We start from the raw sequence: 23,005 nt of genomic DNA, 5'->3' as shown, positions 1-23,005 counted from the left end.
CATTACCGTTGTGATATTATCAGACCATATAGTTTAAACCTGAGCTAATCTGAATCCGTTGTAAACTGACAAACCGAATATGAGCAGATTTCAGATACCTCACAGTCATACATTTTATATATCCCTCAATTTAATTCTTTGGAAATTTAAATTCTTTTCATTTAGATTTTTTTTAAAGATTATATAGATATATACTAACCGTATAAGTGAATCTGGTCAGATGATTATAGCAAATCAGATCCGATCGGTAACATGGGATAATGGATCATGTACAATATGAGATCAGATTGTTGGCTGAAGGGAACGAAAAAGTTAACCTGATCTGACCAAAAAAAGATGAACATGATCTGACCAATTAAATATCTTCAGATACCTAAAAATTACGACCTGAATAACATTGGCCGTTGGAAAAACCGAATTTGCACAACGTGTTGGACACACATGTTTTTTAATCCAAATACTTAAATCGAATAATTTTCGTACACATCGATTTTATTGGACCAAACCATTTTTGTACACATCCATTTTATTGAACCAAACCATTTTCGTACACATCGATTTTATTGAACCAAACCATTTTTGTATACATCCATTTTATTGAACCAAACCATTTTTGTACACATCCATTTTATTGAATCAAACCATTTGAAAATTTAAATATTCCCTACCTATATTAATATAAATTGTTATTAATAGGAATCTTATTTAAATCAAAGATGGCGCTACTATCCTATACAATTACTATATTGGTCCATTTAATAGGGTGACGGTGCGCCGGAGTGTGTCACCCCGCGACGCTCTTGTTTTCCGCCTATCTGGGCCGTAAAACAATGATGACGTATCGCGCGCGCCAAGTGGAAAACGCGTCTATAATACGTTATAAATCTTATTATCGGGGAAATGGGCAGTGGTCAGTTGGGGGCGCTTTGCGGGTCGAAGCGGGCTATTACGGGGTCGCCGCCTTTCACCTCAATCGCCCCCCGCGTTCATTATTATACATTGGCAAAAGGTAGTTATTACGGACGCGTCAGGTCGCGCTCTTACAAGTTGAGGTCGGCCCGACGTGTCATGGGAACCCGACATCTGACATCGCGCGCCGATCACCGCAACGCCTCCGAGCGAAAACGCGCTAAGTCACCTCAAACACCAAATCGAGATTTGCGTTTTAGAAAGGCTGTACATTTTGAATTATCTATTGAATAATATTCTTCCCGCATACCAATTTATAAAATCTAACGCTCCGGGCCGCCGTAAACGGGCCCGGGCCGCGGTAAAGCAATAATTACGAGAAACCGGGGAGTAGGAATTAAACCCGGGCCCGGGTCATTCTAGTTACTGTGAACGGGCCCGGGCCGCGGTAAAGCAATAATTACGACAAACCAGGGAGTATGAATTAAATCCGAGCCCGGGTCATTCTAGTTACGGTGAACGGGCCCGGGCCGCGGTAAAGCAATAATTACGAGAAACCGGGGAGTAGGAATTAAACCCGGGCCTGGGTTATTCTAGCAACGGTGAACCGGCCCGGGCCGCGGTAAAGCAATAATTACGAGAAACTGGGGAGTAGGAATTAAACCCGGGCCCGGGTTATTCTAGCAACGATGAACGGGCCCGGGTCGCGGTAAAACAAGAATTCAGGACCCCTGAAAAATGATATTACTGTACATCTTCAGGAACGTAAAATTGACGTATTATTCGAATTTGAGACTTAGGTCGTTTTCGCTTTAAGCCGTCGCAACCTGGAGCCTTCGTTGTTCTAAGCTCAAGCCACGCTCGATAACAGTTACACGCGCTTAAGTTTGTAACTTATTTTGTCTCCGGTGCAACTTTTCGCAAGAGGGGGAGGCGCTTAAATAAATTTCCTCGTGTTTTGACACTGGACACTCAGCTGATAGTTCAGCCTAAAGCGGAGTAGCCTTAAAATGGCTGTTTAAATGTGTCGGGTGACGTTGTCGTGAACGCTGCAGCGATATTTTTTGGTCCCTGTATTGTTAAACGATAGAGGTTAATTAGAGAAAGGGGTTAGCTGTCTAGCTTCATGATTACAGTCCACAGTACTTTCAAATCAAAGTTACCATCGTAGTTTCAAGTCTAATAACTAATAACTTCAATCGAAGCCCAGCTTTGATAACGTCTTCAAAACCTGATAACTTAAATTTTGAACCAGAGTCTTGCTTAATTCAAACGAAACACAGCTCTGATAATTTAAATGGAAACCCAACCCTGATAATTTAAATCGAACACCCAACCCTGATAATTTAAATGGAAACCCAACCCTGATAATTTAAATGGAAGCCCAACCCTGATAATTTAAATCGAACACCCAACCCTGATAATTTAAATGGAAACCCAACCCTGATAATTTAAATGGAAGCCCAACCCTGATAATTTAAATCGAACACCCAACCCTGATAATTTAAATGGAAACCCAACCCTGATAATTTAAATGGAAGCCCAACCCTGATAATTTAAATCGAACACCCAACCCTGATAATTTAAATGGAAACCCAACCCTGATAATTTAAATGGAAGCCCAACCCTGATAATTTAAATCGAAAACCCAACCCTGATAATTTAAATCGAAAGCCCAACCCTGATAATTTAAATGGAAGCCCAACCCTGATAATTTAAATGGAAGCCCAACCCTGATAATTTAATTCGAAAACCCAACCCTGATAATTTAAATCGAAAACCCAACCCTGATAATTTAAATCGAAAACCCGACCCTGATAATTTAAATGGAAGCCCAACCCTGATAATTTAAATCGAAAACCCAACCCTGATAATTTAAATGGAAGCCCAACCCTGATAATTTAAATCGAAAACCCAACCCTGATAAATTAAATCGAAAACTTAACCCTGATAATTTAAATCGAAAACCCAGCCCTGATTATTAAATTGAAAACCCAACCCTGATAATTGAAATTGAAACCCAACCCTGATAATTTAAATCGAAAATAAGCCAGTCTTGGTAACTTCAATCCAAACTTAATAATTTCTTTCGAAAACCATACCTGATCAATTCTACCTGTAAACCTAGCCCTGATTAATTTTATCTGAAAACCCAGTTCTGATAACTTCAATCGAAACCTAGCCCTGATAGCTTCTACATGAAGGCGTGGCCAAGTTTTTCAAACGAAACAATTCGGGTATAGGTGGTATTCACGAGAAGATGGCGGCCATTGCTTTAAGGTAGATAGTTATGGTGGAAAGGGGGATGACACTACCCTTCCACTACAGCGATGATGACGTCACGAGAATACACCCTATTAGGGGTTTCTAAAGATTGGGCAAGACCAGTGCCTTAGCCCATAGAGCTTATTTATGCAATTGGACCCTTTGTTTACAGCCTACAACCGATAACGAGTCGTATAGAGATCGTTTAGTATTGTTCGGACCAAATGAACGAGTAAGTTGTTCTTGTCTGTATAAGAACGATAAAAAAGGCAGATCGTTTTCATTCTCGCAGAGCGCCTTTTCTTGATGGCATAAGTTGAAAACAACACGAAGATAATAATTACAGTTTGACGTTCGGACAAAAGCGACTCTCCAAGTAATCATTATAGAGCGACTTACGCCTCCTTTCTTCAAACTTGTAATTTAGCTCACGTCGAAATGGCTCATTCCACACGTGCTATTGAGATCTTTAAAAGATATATTCGCTTTTAATGATACGCTGAACCTTAATCTAATTTAACACCATAATGTCAAGAACTAATTGAGGTAAACAGAGAACCTACGAAGCCTAAGCCTTTTGATATTTTATCCAAACGTTGTTCTCGAAAACGTTTAATGATGGCGTCATCATTGCTATTCTTTGACGAAAAGTCACGCCCACGGTTTCAACAAGCCACGCCCACGGTTTCAACCAATGACGCCCACGGTTTCAACAAGCCACGCCCACGGTTTCAACAAATTACGCCCACGGTTTCAACAAGCCACGCCCACGGTTTCAACAAACCACGCCCACGGTTTAAACAAACCACGCCCACGGTTTCAACAAGCCACGCCCACGGTTTCAACAAACCACGCCCACGGTTTAAACAAACCACGCCCACGGTTTCAACAAGCCACGCCCACGGTTTCAACAAGCCACGCCCACGGTTTAAACAAATTACGCCCACGGTTTCAACAAGCCACGCCCACGGTTTCAACAAGCCACGCCCACGGTTTCAACAAATTACGCCCAGGTTTTCAAAAAGTTACGCCCGCCCACGTTTTCAAAACGTTACGCCCACATTTCCAAAAGGCTACGCCCACATTTCCAAAAAGCTACGCCCACTATTAATGTCAGATAAATATTATTTTACATTGCTTCGGGGAATTAATCTGAATACTATAAAACGAATCTTCGTTTTATATTAATATAATATAACGCTTGAGTTATATTATATTAATATAGAAGCGGACAAAATTTCAAATATAATTTTTTTTCTAGACATAAATTCAAATTTATAAATACACCAAAATTTGAGATGGAAAATTTATAGAAATATAATGTTCCATAAAAATTGCCTCGTTTATGGAAATTTCTTAAAAAATGCAATTTTTCCAATTTTTTGTGGTAGTTTTGGTGAAAAATGATTCTTTATCGACGGGACAAATAAATTTCTAAGGTGTTCAACAATTCGCAAGAAATTTCGTATTTATATTTTTGGTCTAAAACCTAGCGGTGAAAAAATAATTTTCGACCAATTAAGATTTTTTTTGTCCAAAAGTGAGATTTGGTTTCTGAACCACTGAGATTTTTGTCAAAAGTGGAATTTTGTTTCTCAACCATTGAGATTTTGTTTGTCAAAAAGTGAGATTTTGTTTGTCAACCATTTACATTTTGTTTGTCAATCATTTAGATTTCGTTTGTCAAAAATTGAGAATTCGTTTGTAAAAATTGAAATTTCTTTTGTCAATCCTTGATATTTCGTTTGTCAAAAAGTGAGATTTGGTTTCTCAACCATTAAGATGTTTCTCAAAAATTTTCTTTGTCAACCATTGTCAAAAGTTGGTGAAATTTAAAACAAATTTCATCCATAAACTACAACATTTTGGAATTTTCAAATTAATTTTCGAAATTTTTAGGGAAAAACTCAGAAAGGTCAAAACATGACACACTGTTCATATGTTACATTGACAATTTATTGATGTAACTAAAAAAAACAGGATTTCTTAACGACATAATGTAATGCAAAATAACTAGAAAAACAAAAGACATTAGGTTCAAGCGTGTGCCGTATTTAGTTGTCATTTAGTCGTATCCCCGAAGCTTATTTTTGGAGTTAACACGTAAACTCCAAGGCACGAGTGCGTACCAAAAGCGCTTCGTAATTTCTGTAATACCGAGTCCAAAGCTCATTCTACGACCGCTCAAGCGGCACTAATTTACATACAACACCTGAGCGATGCAATTTACAGTTGGCGTTGCTTTTTTATTTATTCCAAGTCGCGTTATTCTCGAGTAAAAGGCATCACCGGCAAATGAAAAAGGGTCTAATTGTGTACAGAGTGTTTGTCTACCCCGTTAATTTCACTTTACTAAATCGCCAATTTTAATGTTTTATTTCAAATTAATATTATTGTGAACGTTTGCTATAACGATCTCACCTGAACCAATATTCCTTCAAGCAAAACAAAGTATTTAGTCCATACGCTATGTTTCAGAAATTTTATCTGGACAACTTCTGGTAATTCTTGTAAAATCTTAAAATAATGCTAAAATTAAAAATAACACTGTAATGAATCATAATGAAATTAATAATAACACTACAATGAATGATAATGCAATAAATAATAACACTATAATGTATCATAATGCAATTAATAATAACACTATAATGAATCATAATGCAATTAATAATGACACTATAATGAATCATAATGCAATTAATAATAACACTATACAGAATCATAATGCAATTAGTAATAACACTATAATGAATCATAATGCAATTAATAATAACACTATAATGAATCGTAATGCAATTAATACTAACACTATAATGAATCGTAATGCAATTAATAATAACACTTTAATGAATCATAATGCAATGAATAATAATAATTTTGCAAAAGCTCATCAATGAAAGTTTCACTGGGTCTGACAAATATTGGAAATAGTTTGATCCATTCGCATGGAGCATTTTGGTTAACCAACTATGTTGTAAAGGAAATTGTATTGAAACGTTTGCTCATATGCATTTTAGTTGGGTCGGTTTTCAAAAGTTAGCCAAAACAAAAGCTTTGGAGTTACCTCTCGTTTGGCCAACCAAATTGGGCTATTACGTTTGGTTGCCTAATAGAAGTGTTAAAAGCAGCAAACAACTATGATTGACGAACCAAGTTGGGCAGTAGAGTGTATTCACGATCGATTTTGACAAGATGGCTTCCATGGCTTTATAGCGATGATGGGACCATGGACCAAGAATCAAAGGGAACTCACTGTTCAGGCTTAAAAAAGCACGCGTGAATACTGGGAATGTAAAATCATGGTTAATTTTAATTCAATGTGGAGAAACTTGGTGTCGCTGAAAAAATGGCACCGTTGTTGTCGTTTAAATGATGAGGCTTAATAAGTTTTTATCCTTTTATTTTTGAAATACGTTCTATCAAAGTTTAAGTAATGGTAGTTAAATATTGTGTTAAGTAAAAATAAGAAAAAGACGCGTATGGCGGACATTTTTAATAAAATTCCCATTTCTAAACTTAAAAAATCTAATGAACTGAGCCTAACCTAACTAAGTAATTCGTCCATGCTTTCAGGCACGTACTGTCTCTTTTTCCCATATTAAGATTTCGTAGTGGTATATATAACTGATGCTAATTAGGTTCAAATCAAGTCGTACCGCGTTGGTTTGGCAAAAGCTAACGATAACAAATGCTAATTAGGTTCAAATCAAATCGAACCACGATGGTTTGGCAAAAGCAAACGATAACAAATGCTAATTAGGTTCAAATCAAATCGAACCGCGATGGTTTGGCAAAAGCTAAGGATAACTAATGCTAATTAGGTTCAAATCAAGTCGAACCGCGATGGTTTGGCAAAAGCTAAGGATAACTGATGCTAATTAGGTTCAAATCAAGTCCTACCGCGTTGGTTTGACAGAAGCTAAGGATAACTGATGCTAATTAGGTTCAAATCAAGTCCTACCGCGTTGGTTTGACAGAAGCTAAGGATAACTGATGCTAATTAGGTTCAAATCAAGTCGAACCGCGATGGTTTGACAGAAGCTAGAGATAAAGGATGCTAATTAGGTTCAAATCAAGTCGTACCGCGATGGTTTGACAGAAGCTAAGGATAACTGATACTAATTAGGTTCAAATCAAGTCGAACCGCGATGGTTTGACAGAAGCTAAGGATAACTGATGCTAATTAGGTTCAATTCAAGTCGTACCTGCGTTTTAGCGGACGATAAAGTCTGCGCAAAACCGTTCGAAAAGTACGAAACACTCTGTACAAGTTTTCTCCGAAGTTACAAAGTTTTCGGGAGTAGTCAAAGTGAAGTCGAAATTGTCAAGAATAAGCGTCTCTTGGAAACGCTGATTGGAATCAAAATACAAAAGTGTAGCTTTGAAATCGCGAATCAAAACCATCGGGGAATAAAGCCAATACGGGGAGGAGCGACCAGCACACACACTCGACAATGCACGTATATTAGTCCGCGGGGAAAGACGACAGGTGCCGGGGGACTCACGAATGGGCTGTAAATACGAGTATTAAGAGCGCTGGACGATCAATTAAAAAAACGAAAGTGTATAACAATAGAAATATTCCCCCCGCACCCCCTGGCGAACAAAAAACGCGAGCCATTGGCTATTTTCAACACAGTCTCTATCGCGATTTAGACCATTATCAAATGGTCAGTGCAAACAGTGAGATGGACGAACTCGAAGACGATTCCACGACCACGGGACCCCGGACGGCGTCCCCGAAGTCGGACGCCCCTTCCCCCAGCCCCGACCCTCAATACCGGTTTATGCCCTCTAGCGATGGTCTCAACCCATGGCCCCTCGTTAATAACTTTAACGTGAATTGGTTGCCCTTGACGTGGGCGGCGGCGGCTGCCCCCAATTATTGGGGGTTGAATCCCGCCACTTCAAAGGTGCCTAATCCGGTCGCGGCCGCCGCCAGCGTGTTGGAAGATCTGGGTTCGAATCCCGACGTGACTTCGACGTCCTCGCTGTTCCAAGCAGCCTCTCATCAGTTTCTGAACGGATTGTTCTGGGATTCGTTGGCGTTCAAGAACTTCGATGGTAAGTCTAGTTTCTTAAGAGAGGTTAAGCATAGAATATAAAGCCCCAGGAATGGAAGGTGTAGCTCCGTCTAGTGGAACTTTTGCGCCTCTCGTTTTTAAAGAGAGACCGGGTTGCTTTAACCATTTCCGGTTACTCGGATTTGCTTTGCCGGAAGTTTCTAGCTCGGCCAAAACACGCGGCGAAAAATATCAATCCTTCCATTCCTGGGGCTTTATATTCTTTGGGTTAAGCACCGTTCCATGAAACCCGCAGGGCGAACGACTTGACTGGTTTCCTAATGGCTTCTCAATTGGTTTTCCATATGAATTATTGGTGCTAGACAGGCTAAGGGCTAGTTTTCACTAGGGAATAAACGCCACGACGCAATAAATTTCAATTAGGCCTAATACAATTTTTTTGCGTCGTGGTCTATTGACCAGCTTTAGTAGGAATAAAATAAGTCGTGTGGTGAAAACTATCAAATGGATGGTCACTTAAGTAATCATGGAAATGATCACAATGAAATCATAGAAACAAATAATGAGCCTGCAGAGCCCGCAATGTCGGGGCCCCCCGGATTCTAGGGGTCTCATAATGAAGGGGCTCTCCACTCGTCTCTTATTAAAAGGGTTTCGCTAGGGGGGCGGGCGGTGGAGACCTTAGCTATACGCCACTGTAGAAACACATTGAGTTTAACTGTAAATCCCAGTACAAACGGCGAAAAATCAGTGGAAGTCGAAATTCAGTAATAAGATGTACAGCATTTTCATTAGTACATACACCCGCGAAACAACCAGCTCTACGCGTTATACGTACGCGTTTTAAAGCATGATTGTAATCTCACTAAATTGATGTAAGCTGGAATGTGTTTTCACAACTGAGAACGTTAAATTATATTTCTAGTTATGTGTACAAAAATTGAAATTCCAAGTAAAAGTTAAAATTGCAAAATTTTATCTATTTTCATGATTTTAAATGTTTCAGATATTCCGAGTGACTTAACTTAATCATTCTCTCATAATATCGAGATGAAGCCCGGTACGTTTAAACGAGTAAAAATAACGCCTAGAGTAAATAATTTTCGCTACACAATTGATTTTATAATTTAATTAACGCTTTAATTCATATTCATCGTCTCCTAATTCGGTTTATTTTAAAATAATTTCACATTAACAAAACATTAAGTGTCAAAATTTAATCACCGTCTGCACGTTCTCCGTACGTGTGTCATTCTACTAGGCTTAATCTCATTCTAGAGATAATTATATAAAACCACCCTGGTAATTTAGGTAACGTTAATTGCACCTAGGAGCAACAAACACAGCACTCTACACAAGGAGAACGCAACCCGTCAAAACTGATGGATTTTCTTGTGTACGTTTTTCATTGGCTAGACGCTTTAGCGCCTGCTGCCGTCGGAAGGGGAAAATTCGAAAATTGTCTTCCCCCCCCCCCGTAAAACGTTCAGCGTAAAGGCTCGTGACGCTCGTCCAATGAAATTCGTACACAACCCTTCGTTAGCGTGTTTAAAGGCTAGCTGCGTTCTCCTTGTGTTTGTTGCTCCTAGGTTGCACTAACACGGTCCCCTTTCGGACCATTTACCGGTATAAAAGGGGCAATCTCTTTCAGAAAACAGCTTTTATGTCTCGAGAAATGGGCTAATTCTAAATAAAAACCTGCGATGAAAAAAATAGGTTTTACGAATAAATTACCCAAGCGTAAAATTGCTTTGTAATTACATAACGTCGCCTGAAAGCCAAATTTACGTATCTTTTTAAGATTTGTGTATGAAGTTACACGGATTTTGCTTTCAGACGATGATAAGCTTACGTCACGCAATTTCGCGGTATTATGGGCAAAACAACGTAACTGAAAATATGTACATTTTGGCGACTAAACATTCTTGTTCTTACGTGTATTAAATTAATGTTCTACCAAGAACGTATTTAAGTTACTAAGAACCCACGAGTCGACCCATTTTAATAAATGTAAACAGAAATATTGTTAAGAGCAATCATAGATGGCGCTTTACAATTAGAGAAAATGGAAAATGGTTTTTGTTTGACCATGTTAGCCGGCCTGGCAGGTAGACGCATATGTTCTCAGTACCTAAACTATTCATTTAACTAGGCTGTTTGAAATTTCAGTACTACCAACTTTTACAATTAGTTTCAAGCAAACATGTTGCCGAAATTGGCCATAAACTGCTCGGAGCAGCGCCACTACCAACTTTTTACGTTTAGTCTCAAGCATACTTGTTACTCGAAATTGGTCGTAAACTGCTCGGAGGCACGCCAAATCGATATTAAACTCAAGATTTCTTAAATGATAAATTTTAATTATTTTCACATTTCTTAACTTATTTATATTTTGATCGTATCTGTGACGTATAACTCAAAATTTTAAATGTTAATTAAAATTTTAATTTCATTTGTTACTTGTTTTTTCTTTTCTACGGAAACTATTTTGCACATTTCCTTAAATTCACGATTTATATTAATGATTTTAAGAAACATACTACGATTTTAATGTAAATAATGATTAAAATAAGAAAATCAAGTGATTTTAATCTCGTTTAATAAGACAACTATTAATAGGTGATTCTAGTCACATGATTAGGTTACTTACTGTCGTATGGTTAAAGTATTTGAGCGCGCGCTTTTTTATCTTCAACGCGCGCGAAATTGCGCGAGCCACAATCTACTAATTTATCAAGAGCACGCGCCCAAAAAAAAATAACTCTTTTATACGTGTATTTGTCGATATCATATTTCACCTATTGAAATTCATTAAGTTTAAGGAAAATTGTACTTATTTTCAAATAAAGAAAATTTAAGCTCCATCGCGTTTTTAGGCTGGACTCAAATAATCTTATGACCAGAATGTATTTATACTTTTTATAAATACACTAACAGCTAGCTAGACTAGAAGCAACAAACACAAGGAGAACGCAGCTAGCCTTTAAACACGCTAACGCAGTGTTGTGTACATATTCCATTGGACGAACCGTTACGCTGCACGTTTTACGGGCGGGGGTAGACAATTTCTGAATTTTCCCCTTCCGACGGCAGCAGGCGCTAAAGCGTCTAACCAATGAATAATGTACGCAAGAAAATCCACAACTTTTGACGGGTTGCTATCTCCTTGTGTGGGTGCTGTGTTTGTTGCTCCTAGCTCTCATTAACTACCGCCAAAATATATTCTTCTTTAGAGATTACCTCAGTAAAACAACTAAGAAGAGCATTCTACTAACGAATACGGGACAATAGTAATTTATATTAACATAAGTTAATTTTATTATTTAAAACTTTTTTAATTTTCAATAAGCCTTGTCCAATCCTTTAAAGGGAATATAAACCCAGGTATTTGGTGTGGAACACCAATGTTTGCAGCTCTGGCTTAAAAATGTTTGGCGCCCTTGTACACGTTAATTTGAAAAATTGAAGGGGTCTTCCATAAAGTTTGTTTCGCAGGTTATATTCCCTTTAAAAAGATGACCATTTCTCGAACACCGATACCAGGCACTTCCAAAGACGGGTCACAGCACTTGGAGAAATCGTAACTGGTTAGAATTGAGCACCTTTCAAGAATACCAAAACCCTATCTGGCTCGTTACGATCGAGGGTGATATGTGGCGCGATGGAAAATGTACTCGCCATGTGTTCATAAAAACGTACAAAAGTCAATACATTTTCGGTATCGCAATACACCAAAAATTGGTGGTGGTCTCAAACGAAGCGAAAAATATTCCTCTGGGGCAAAGCTCTTTTAATTCAGTAGAACAAACAACTAATAAAGGATTTTTTCAAATTTTACAAAGCTCTTTTTGGCCAGTAGAACAAACAACTAATAAAGGATTTTTTTCAAATTTTACAAAGCACTTTTTTCCAGTAGAACAAACAACTAATAAAGGATTTTTCTTAATTTTACAAAGCACTTCTTGTCCAGTAGAACAAACAACTAATAAAGGATTTTTTTCAAATTTTACAAAGCACTTTTTGTCCAGTAGAACAAACAACTAATAAAGGATTTTTTTCAAATTTTACAAAGCACTTTTTGTCCAGTAGAACAAACAACTAATAAAGGATTTTTTTCAAATTTTACAAAGCACTTTTTGTCCAGTAGAACAAACAACTAATAAAGGATTTTTCTTAATTTTACAAAGCACTTTTTGTCCAGTAGAACAAACAACTAATAAAGGATTTTTTCAAATTTTACAAAGCACTTTTTGTCCAGTAGAACAAACAACTAATAAAGGATTTTTTTCAAATTTTACAAAGCACTTTTTTCCAGTAGAACAAACAACTAATAAAGGATTTTTCTTAATTTTACAAAGCACTTTTTGTCCAGTAGAACAAACAACTAATAAAGGATTTTTTTCAAATTTTACAAAGCACTTTTTGTCCAGTAGAACAAACAACAAATGAAGGATTTTTTTCAAATTTTACAAAGCACTTTTTTCCAGTAGAACAAACAACTAATAAAGGATTTTTCTTAATTTTACAAAGCACTTTTTGTCCAGTAGAACAAACAACTAATAAAGGATTTTTTTCAAATTTTACAAAGCTCTTTTTGTCCAGTAGAACAAACAACTAATAAACGATTTTTCAAATTTTATAGGGATATTGATTTTTAAAATAAGGCAGCAATCGATTTTATTTTTTTTTATTGAAATTGGTTTAAAAAATATTTTTTAGGTACCAAATTAATTTTATTCCATAATTAATACGGTCATTGGCGAAACAGACAATCATTAAAAATTGTGTCGTACTTATGCTAATGACGTTACTTATGAGAATACTTAGATATTAATTGGATCATTTAATTTTAGGAGCGGGGATTCCGCCGTTGTCGGCCATTCCCAAAGCGGTTTCCGCCGACAAGGACACTGCGAAGACCACGACGAAGAGTGGCGCCTTGCCTCCCGCCACGACCATTCCTTACCCGCAGAAGAGGAAGCCGCCCTTGGGCAGCGCCCTGCTGTACCGCCCACCGGGGCTCACTCAGCCCCTGGCCTCGCACCGGTCCAGTCGCAGCCGCAGCGAGAAGAGGCCCATCCCAGATGAACTCAAGGTGAGGTACCATTGCGCTTTCACCTCGCAGCCAGAGAAATTCCGGGTTCGGTTCCACCTAGTGCCACTTCCACGTTGAGTTTGAAAATCCTCTTTGCTTGAAGGAGTTTGCCCAGAGCTCCTCGGTTTAACCTTTCCATTAAATCTTGTTGAATTTAACGGTAATAGTTAGTGTTGGTTCGCGTGGCATGAAGGGCTTTCCACCACCCTCCTACTCACAAGGAGACGACCCGAGGTGTTACACACCGATTTTGTTCAAACTCGGGGGATTGGTAGACCTTCATGTAAATTGAAAAATCCTAAAGGGATTTTATTCAATGGGCAATGGTTTTGCCATGGCAACGAAAAATGTTTTTGACAACATAAAATGGAAATTTTCCCACTGAAAATAACATGGGATTTTGACCGATTCCAAGGGTCCCTGCCCTGTGAAACATTTTACAAAATTGAAAAAAAAATTAAAATACCAAAATAATAAAATTGTTTATAAAAATTGACGAAAAAAATAAAATTGATCACATTTTGATCAATTTCTGTTTTTTTTTTTTTTTTTTTTTTTTTTCACAGGGAAATTGATCAAAATTCCATGTTATTTTCAATGGGAAAATTTCAATTTTATGTTGTTAAAAACATTTTTCGTTACCATGGCAAACCTGTTGCCCATTGAATAAAATCGCTTTAGGCTTTTTCAAGTTACATGAAGGTCTACCAATCCCCCGAGTTTGAACAAAATCGGTGTGTAACACCTCGGGTCGTCTCCTTGTCAGTACAACCCGATCATCTGAATTAAAGGCATTCAATGTCGCTAGATGACTTGGGCCGAAGGTGATGTCATGGGGGTTAGCCTAGCTGATTATTATTATTATTAAAACCATTTGAACGATTCGCTAGGAATTATTGATATACATAACCCACGGCCATTTTTCGGAAAATTTCAAAAAAAAAGTAAAAATGTTTTGGTTCCATGATTAGCCCATAAATTGTTCTCGAATTTAAATTTCGCGGCATTTCCAGCTCATTTTTTTCGAATTTAAAAGTAAAACTTAACCTCTAGACTAGTCTAGAATAAAAACCCCTTAAAAGTAATTAATGGTTCAATTTTATATTTTTACGTTTTGCGGAAAATTTTCCGGAAAATTAAAAACTCTATTAAACAGATTTCTTCTTGGAAATAGGGTCCACAAAAGTCTTAGTGTTCAGGGCATACGAAGTACTTAAAATGACACAACCTTAATAAAGTCCTTGTTTCTTGAGAGCGGTGACACCAAACAAATGCCGATGGGGGCCCCAGTAAAACACAGAATTCGGGCCCCGAGGGAGTCGTTATTACTGGAGATAAAGATCTAAATCTGGGGCCGCAAACTGAACGGGCGGGAGGTAGCCGAGGTAGCCTTTCAAAATTTAAGGGGTTCTCAAAAGAATTTTAAAGGCAGTCAAAAGGTTTCAAAATGTATGTCTAATTTTGGGATTAAAATCAAACTTCATTTATATTTCATAATTTGTTTTGTATATGTTTTCTTAAAATATATATTATTAAAGAACGTTTTCAAATAAAATATTGTTAGGACTTAACTTTACTTGAAACTTCTTTTAAATTTCCTAATATTTTCAAACTGTTTAAATGGACAACAAAAACCTTCTAAAGAGCGGGTGGACATAAGAGATATATTTGAAAGCTGATGCTAGAAGATCCTGCAGTTTGATCTTAGCCAAACGATGAAGAAGCTAATTATTAATTTAAAAAAGACTTTATACGAAGTAATTTTTTAATATAAAAGAAAATATTTTAGATGAGTCAGTGGCGTACCGAGGATATATGGCGCCAGATTAAAAAGTTTCAAAATGGCACTCCCTATATACCAAATTTTTTTATATTTTTTTTAATAAAGCACGTTATTTTAGTCTATACCTATCACCGTTAGTTTAGAATCGTCATTGGTACGGTCTTACTTCCAATTTTATACAACCAACCGATTACTTTACCAACCTCAACATTAGTCCGTCCTTCGAAAGTTCGATTTTGTTCTGTATATATCATAGATATGAGATATTTAGAGAAATTTTGGAAAAACTAGAAATAGTTTTAGATAGAAATCTGAACAATTGAAATATTAAGATTCTATTGACCGAATAATAAAAAAAAATAATAATAATCAGCTAGGCTAATACCCAATTCACCACCTTAGGCCTAAGTCATCAAGTGACTTTTGAAGCCTTTAATCAGAATGATCACTGGTTTTTTGGCGCCCCCTACAGGATGATAGCCAGCGCGCCCGGTTAAATATTCACCCCCTTAACCCGGGTCGGTACACCTCTGCCCGGACTGCCCCTAATCGCGAGTCTCAATTTTTTCCGCAGGACAACAGATACTACGAGCGTCGCAAACGCAACAATTTGGCCGCCAAAAAATCCAGAGACGCCAGAAAGGCTCGAGAGGACGAAGTGGCGCTCCGAGCGTGTTTTCTGGAGAAGGAAAACGCCGTGCTGAGAGCGCAGGTGGGCACACTCAGGGAGGAAGCGCACGCTCTGCGCCAGTTGCTGATTTTGCACCAGAAAAGCCCCACGAACCCCACCACTCTCAAAATGACGGCTTGACCAGATGACGGACGACACAGCAATTCATCTCGGCTTTATGAACGCGTTCATTCCGATTCATTTATTGACTTCATTCGCATTTTGGAATTGTAAAAAGATTATTCATCTCATTAAATTGTGTTTTACCAAATTTTGCTTCTTTTATAGGTTTGAATCATTGCTTTGCTTCCAAAAACAGGTATCTCAAAAAACCATTGAGTTAATAATAGCTCAAAAATCTATAATTTTATCCAATTACTTAACACCTTGCAACGAAAATTCACAATTTGAAAGTGCCGAACCCCTAAATTTAAAGCAACTGCAGGCTCTATCATTGCCACCTGTATTATGAAAAGGCCCCCGTTATTAGAGATGGCCATGAATCTATCCGAATCTTCGAAAAAAATGACTTTCATGGAGAGCGTGGAGCCATCTATTAATGGGAACGGAAGCTAAAATTCAAAATAGCGAAACAATAACGTCGTCAGAGAGCCATTATAGAGTATTCTATTTAGACCATTTTACTCTACTTAGTGAACTTTAACCTAAATTATATATCCCATATAAAATATATTGTAAACAATTACTAGAATTGAAGTTATTTACAAATTTACAAACGAGCCAATCAATGCGAAGCATACTTTTATGTCCCGCCTTTTGGGTCAAAATGTAGCTTAAAAGGATCCCTCACTCACAACAGGGGAAGGCATAGGGGACACAAAAAAACTGGTTTTGAAGCACACTGCAAATCTGGATTTTATGTTACCCCTATGCCTACCCCTGTTGTGAGTGATGGAGCCCTTTAAGCATCTAGTTTTTATGGCAATGCTAGCGACATCTTGTTTTGATTTCGATGCTAGTGACATCTGTTGAAAAAAGAGCTACTTCACCTAGAGCCGACACTTGCTTTAATTAAAAAATGCCATACCCCCCGGCAGCCTCATAGCACCAGAAACCTTAAAATTAATAAATTTACTTCAACATAAAGCTTATTTATATATTATTTACGAATGTTAGTTAAAATAATGGCTAATTTCGGTTTGGTTATTGAGTTGTTAAGTATTATTTGAGTGAAACCTTACAAATTAAAAAATTAATGACGTTTGATTGTTCCCCCTTACTTCGTTACGTTATTTGTATTTTTATTATTTAGTATAAATGATGATTGAAATTATCTGGTTTTGGAACAAAGTTATCGATTTAGCAATTTGTCTCTTAAGGAATTTCTTACTAAATACGTATTAAGAATTTAGTTTACTAATAAGGATGACGTATTTAGATTAATACTAAAAAATCATAACATGGTACAAAGTTAAAGAATTTATTAATTAATTAATGTGAAAGAATTATATTAGTTTAGAGTTTATTAATTAAGGAAATACAAAAGAATTACATATATTTAGATTAATAGTAAGTAATTTATCACGTAGTTCAAAGTTAAAGAGTTTATTAGTTAAGGAAATACAAAAGAATTAGATAAATTTAAATTAATAGTAAGTATTTTATCACATAGTTTTAAGTTAAAGAATTTAGCAATTACTTCAATAATAAAGCGTTATTAATTAGATCAATTCTAACAACTAATCATTTTTAAAACGTTTCATATTAAGTTCAAAAGCTTTTGTTAACCTTATTTTTAAACTCTGAAGTTAGTCTTATTCTAAATCTTAATATATTAACTTAATTCAAAATCTTTTAAATTAAACTAATTCAAAAGCTTTACATATTACACTAGTTTCAACGTCATTAAATTATACTTATTCTAAAACATAATAATTAAATGTTTTCAAATCTTTTAAATTCGCCTATTACTAAGGTTGATATATTAGCGTTATTCTATAAGCTTTATTAATTAATTTAATACTAAAAGTGCATATTAATTAATTAGATTAATTGTCATAAACGTAAGGTCTCTCGCATTTAGTTAAGGAAAACTAAAGAATGAAAAATATCAATTTGAATAGGAAAAGCCAGTATGGATTTAACCATTATGAGGACTGCAATTTAAAGAAATCGTCACACAATGTAAATATGGTCTGTCGCGGTAATCGATGTACGACGTAACTAAGAGTGCTGGGGCCAAAGTAGGTGAACCGCAAAGAACCAGATGTGTCACGTAAGACTTTTCACAAAGAGTAATATTTTCTCAAGAAATAGCGCTGCTACAATACGCTGTTAGGCAAATGTATCAACCAATTGACATTGAAGCCAGAAAATAATAGCCCTTACGCAAAACGCGCGCTTTAAATTCAATAATATAATCAATAGGAAAGTAACCCACCCTCTTCCATTGGCAAACAAAGTACCCCCCAATAATACAAAAAAACATGGACTGACTAGCACTGTACGCACATACCTTTTCGCACAATCTAAATATATCAAACACATTGTATTGCGTAGCACTATTTACTATTCATACATTTCAATCTAAAACGTCTGTTTGATTTAGAAACTCTGGAATTCTGGGGCGGGAAAAAATCTACTATTTTTGACCTACATCACGTATTTTTCCGGTTCGTATTTGATCAACAACAAATTCAAAGTTTCTTCGATTAAAAAACCAACGAAGGACAAGGAAGATTTTTACTCCGACTATTCTGTAGATGGCGTCATACAACACTAGGGGGCTTTCCCCGCTTCTGATTCATAACAGCGCGTTCCTAAAAATATTAGGTTTCCCTTTCGCAGTATTTATAATTAAATAGATTCATGTATTTATTTAATATTATTATTAGAAAAGTTATTATTATAATAAAATGATAACAGAGCATTTAATATTTAATAATAATAATGATATGGCAAACACTGACTCAGGTTTCCTTCCAATGTATCGCCAAGGCTTAAGCTTTCAGAGGTAGTTTTTACTTCTCCGAGGGGACTTTGTACCCTAGGAGGGGTTATACAACCACCGTGTCTGTCTGTCTGTCTGTGGGTCTGTCTGTCAGGCCTGCGATTGCGTTCGCATTTTCGGGGCAAAGGGTAATCACTGCGTACGCATTTTCTCAGAATCAGGGAAAAAGTTTTTCCAAAAGCGCCCTCTTTTTGTCATTGGGTGTAGTATAATTTTTAAATCGGCCGGGATTCGAACCCGAGCCCTCTTGAACGACAGCTGAGCGTTCTGCCGCAGAACCACGGATAAAAACTTCACAGGCACTCGATATAAACGCTTCCAAAAGATCGGAGTTACATTCCTTCATTTTTTTTTATTCTAGAAATATTTATAACGTGAACCATCCGTGATAAATCATTTCACGCTAATTCTGCGCTCGTAAACAGTTTTTTCCTAAAATGACATAATTTCCAAATTCATTCTTATTGGCTTCAAAATGTAAATCACTCGTGAGGCGCGAAAATAGGCTCCGCCCCAAATTCTTTCGAATAATACCGTGGCTAATGATAGTGTTAAATATTCAAAGGTGACACCAAGCGTGCGTCACGCGCCGTTATTAATTAAAAGCTGGAAAACGTCCTACTGTTTTGTGGCACCATCTACATGATAGTAAGAGTAAAAATCTTCCTAAATATAGACTGGATTTTATTGGTTAGCTAGTGACATACAACGACAGAATCGGTAACAAGATGCTCTGTTTTTCGTCTGCTTGCTTTTCAAATTCTAAAAATATTTATTAATGATCCAAGAATTTATTATTGGACTTAATTTTCCCGATATTTTTTCACGGTAGGCGTACTTTTGCTGCTATAAATTAGCGGCTGTAATTCAAACCCAGAAGCCCTTTAATAATTCCTTTGAACTATGGCAACGAGGGGTGTGCTAAAAAATGGACTGCAGCGACACCACGTTTTCCCCGAATGAACTACAATTTTCCGAGTAGCTATAAGCATTTAGTTCATTTTTATAAGTGCAGATGGGAGTAAATTTACGATGCCAAATACGGAAAGTAACTGGAAGGTAACTATGACCGAGAACATTAAATTCAAAGTACTTAAAAAAAGAACGTTCGCACGGAAAAATAATCACGAATTGAAAGACTGGATTCGATTGAGATTATAATTTTCGAAAATGAGATCTACATGCGTTTTGCTTCTAAATTATCGACCTCAACTTAAACATGCATATATTTTAGGAAGAACGTATTCAGGTGAGCAGAGAATGTATGGGCAGAACCCTGTTTGTGATTTCCGAAAGAATAACCACGCTAACTTGTAGAGGTTAACGCTAATAGTTAGTGTAGGGAGCAGCTCCTGTTAGCTCGATCGTGTGGCATGCAGGGCTTGCAACCACCCTCCTACGCATTGTAACCCGGCCACCGGAATTAGTGGCTTTAAAAGTCGTTTGATGACTTTAGGCTTAAGGTGGTGCCTTGGGTATTAGCCTAGCTGAGTTTTGAGTGTACTAAAGATATTACATAAGGAATTCAAGATTTTAGCATTATCTAAGGCTATACTATGTTTTATCAATCACTGAACGAAATTTACCACCTGTATTACTCCACCTAAGTACGTAAAATGTCATAGTAAATAATTAGTGGTTTAATTTCGCTTGTTCCGGGATATCGGAGTAGGGTAACGCTATGACGTCATTTTACTCCGATTCTGTGTCGTGGCGAATAATTCGAGTCGGAGTAAAAAATGGCTGCCTGTGGCCTTTTCAGCATATAAATTCTGGCTAGCAGACGACAAAATCTGATTTACTCCTGTACACCTCCTTTTCAGAAGGAGGAAAAAGAGTAGCCCTAGTACTCTGGAACAAGCCAATAGTTTATTTGGCGGAGTAATTCTTATCCCCGGAGGAGGCGAATAAAACGGTTTAGGCTAAAAAGAGTACACTTTTAGTCCGAGAACAGGCGAAAAGAAACCACCTTATTACGTGGCGTAAGAATCAGTGCCGTATTTCCGCCTAGGCCAACCTAGGCCGTGGCCTAGGGGCCCATCCTTGGAAGGGGCCCTCCAGTGACCGTAATTACTATATTCGAAGTCATAAATCTACAATAACAATCGTAATTTAAATTGGAGAAACAGCCTAATCGCAATGTTGCATAATTATCGCGTATTTAGTCGACGATTGTTAAGAGCTTTTATTTAGTAATATAACCGTAGAGCTCAGACTTCTTTTTTTGAATCAGGGAAATTCAGGCACAGCCTAGTTCCAGGGATAAGAGTAAATGCAGCGCGTGAAAAGGGGGCCCAGACTCCTTATCTGCCTATGGGCCCAGGATCTCTAAGTCCGGCCCTGGTAAGAATATTTACATATCTATAAACCATACTATCTCGCTGTAATTCCTTTAGAAAAAAAGTATAACATCGAATTTTACCTTAACTATTTTTTGTTTATAAATATATTTTCATATTTTAATTAACATTAAAATGGAAACTTATTTTGAAAATAAAAATATTATTTACTTCTGATAAAACGTAGACCTTTTTTGTGGTTATTGCGTTAAAAGCGCGTGTAATGGTTTTGTCTTAAAGTAATCGTTGGCTGGTGGGAAAGTAGGCTAAGGAGGTTCAGTTGTCTGCGGGAGCGAAGATGCGGAAATACATCGAAGCGACATTTGGGCGACAGATGGCGGCACTAGATGGAGAAACAATAAAACGGCTATTTAGCGCGTGAAAGGGTCATGTTTTTCATCAAAAAGAGCTTACGGCTCCCCAATTTGCTTGGCTCAGCCCGAAAACTGATGGACTCTGTGGCTTAACAAACAAAATTCTGGGATGAAAACACTCCACCATGAAAATGGGCCAAACTAAAACGAAAGATCGCCACGTTCATAATACAGCTTCACACGCTTGTAATCATCGAGAACGCATTAAGGCAACTAAGAACAAGTGCAATTTTAATACATTAAATCTTCGGAGCACGTTGCCGAAACCAGGGATCGAACCAGGGACCTTTAGATCTTCAGTCTAATGCTCTCCCAACTGAGCTATTTCGGCCCCGAAAGAAACCAACCAGCCTCGGGGGTGGGGTGGAAGGGGGGGTAGGAAAAAAAGGGGAACATTTGGTGAAAGCATGGCAGCCAGTCTCAACGCTTTGTGACTTCATTTGTCACTGAGGTCATTTCTATCATTTTTCACGACTATTTCAATTAATAATTTACGTTTAAATTTAACTAATTCCATGTTATACCTAACTTTATGGTTAAACGATCATTTTTTCCATCTTTTATTTCCGAAATATAACGGTCAGTTAACTTAGATGGCGCCACGTGTTCCATGAGGAAACATAAAAATACCAACCAATCCGGTGTTCCCTCCTTAGCTAGCGCCCAGTTTAAAAGTAGCAGTGACGATTAAAAATTCCACCCCATTTATTTTACCGGCTATTGAGAAAGTTCCGCCATCTTGAGGGTCTTTAAGGCTGAAATGTCCCCGTTTATGGTAGCTATTTTCATTACAATACTTAAGTATATACAGGGTGTTTCAAAAGGTTATGCAAAATTTTAAGGAGTTGTAGGGGGTGAGTAGAGAAATATGACTGTTTTTCCCCATTTTCCAACGTTGAGTTAAAAGATCCAGAGAGCTTCAAAGTGTGGCCTACTAGCCCCTGGAAGTAGGCTTCAACAAGCGCCAAACCAAGCAGCAGGGAAACACGAACATTAAGGTTTGGGTTCGTGTGATATTTAAAAAGGATTTGGTAAACAAATCGAGGTAACCAGCGTAAAAAAAGTAAACTTAAACATTATTTAAAGTCCCTGCTGCTTGGTTTTGCGCTTGTTGCAGCCTACGTCCAGGGGCTAGTAGGCCACACTTTGAAGCTCTCTGGCGCTCTCTTAACTCACCGTAGGAAAATATGAAGAAAAAAAAAACAGGCATACTTCTCTACTCACCCCCTACCACTCCTTAAAGTGATTGCGTAAATGGAAATTTCGCAAGAGGAAAATCGTCACACCCTACTCTCTTCATTGGCACAATTAGTGCCACGTTACTGTAATGTTGATACATACTTGTAAAAATGATCGTAGGTATCAAATCCGAAAATAAGTCCCATTATTTGGCCTAAATAAAAGTTATTTTTACTGTTGACAGAGATTTTTAAGCCTTGGTCGATCCTTCAAAATGGCGCTCGAGTCGAGTTCTTAGTCCTAAGCCACGTAATTATTTATATTGTTTCTGGTGACATATCATTAAAATATTTTAATAAAAAATGTACAACTTTCTCTTACTATGTTACTTAT

The 23,005-nt window shown here is 37.2% G+C and overlaps 1 protein-coding gene and 1 non-coding gene across 2 annotated transcripts; one reads left to right on the top strand and one right to left on the bottom strand.

The window, feature by feature from the left end:
• The first annotated feature begins 7,844 nt into the window (after nucleotides 1–7,844).
• On the top strand, nucleotides 7,845–15,895 carry LOC149921299 (uncharacterized). The gene is made up of 3 exons (XM_090162152.1): nucleotides 7,845–8,241; nucleotides 13,055–13,296; nucleotides 15,654–15,895. The coding sequence occupies exons 1-3, from the start codon at nucleotides 7,845–7,847 to the stop codon at nucleotides 15,888–15,890; spliced, it is 876 nt and encodes a 291-aa protein (XP_090018278.1). The 3' UTR covers nucleotides 15,891–15,895.
• Nucleotides 15,896–21,691: 5,796 nt separating this feature from the next.
• TRNAF-GAA (transfer RNA phenylalanine (anticodon GAA)) lies at nucleotides 21,692–21,764 on the bottom strand. Its single transcript has one exon. It is a non-coding gene; the product is annotated as a tRNA-Phe (tRNA).
• Between the last annotated feature and the right edge of the window lie 1,241 nt (nucleotides 21,765–23,005).

Source organism: Leiobunum rupestre, chromosome 11 (genome assembly GCF_980474605.1).
Source record: "Leiobunum rupestre chromosome 11, qqLeiRupe1.1.hap1, whole genome shotgun sequence".
NCBI classification, from domain to species: Eukaryota; Metazoa; Arthropoda; class Arachnida; order Opiliones; family Sclerosomatidae; genus Leiobunum; species Leiobunum rupestre.
Note: the sequence above shows the minus strand (reverse complement) of the source record. Positions and strands in the feature narration are given on the sequence as shown.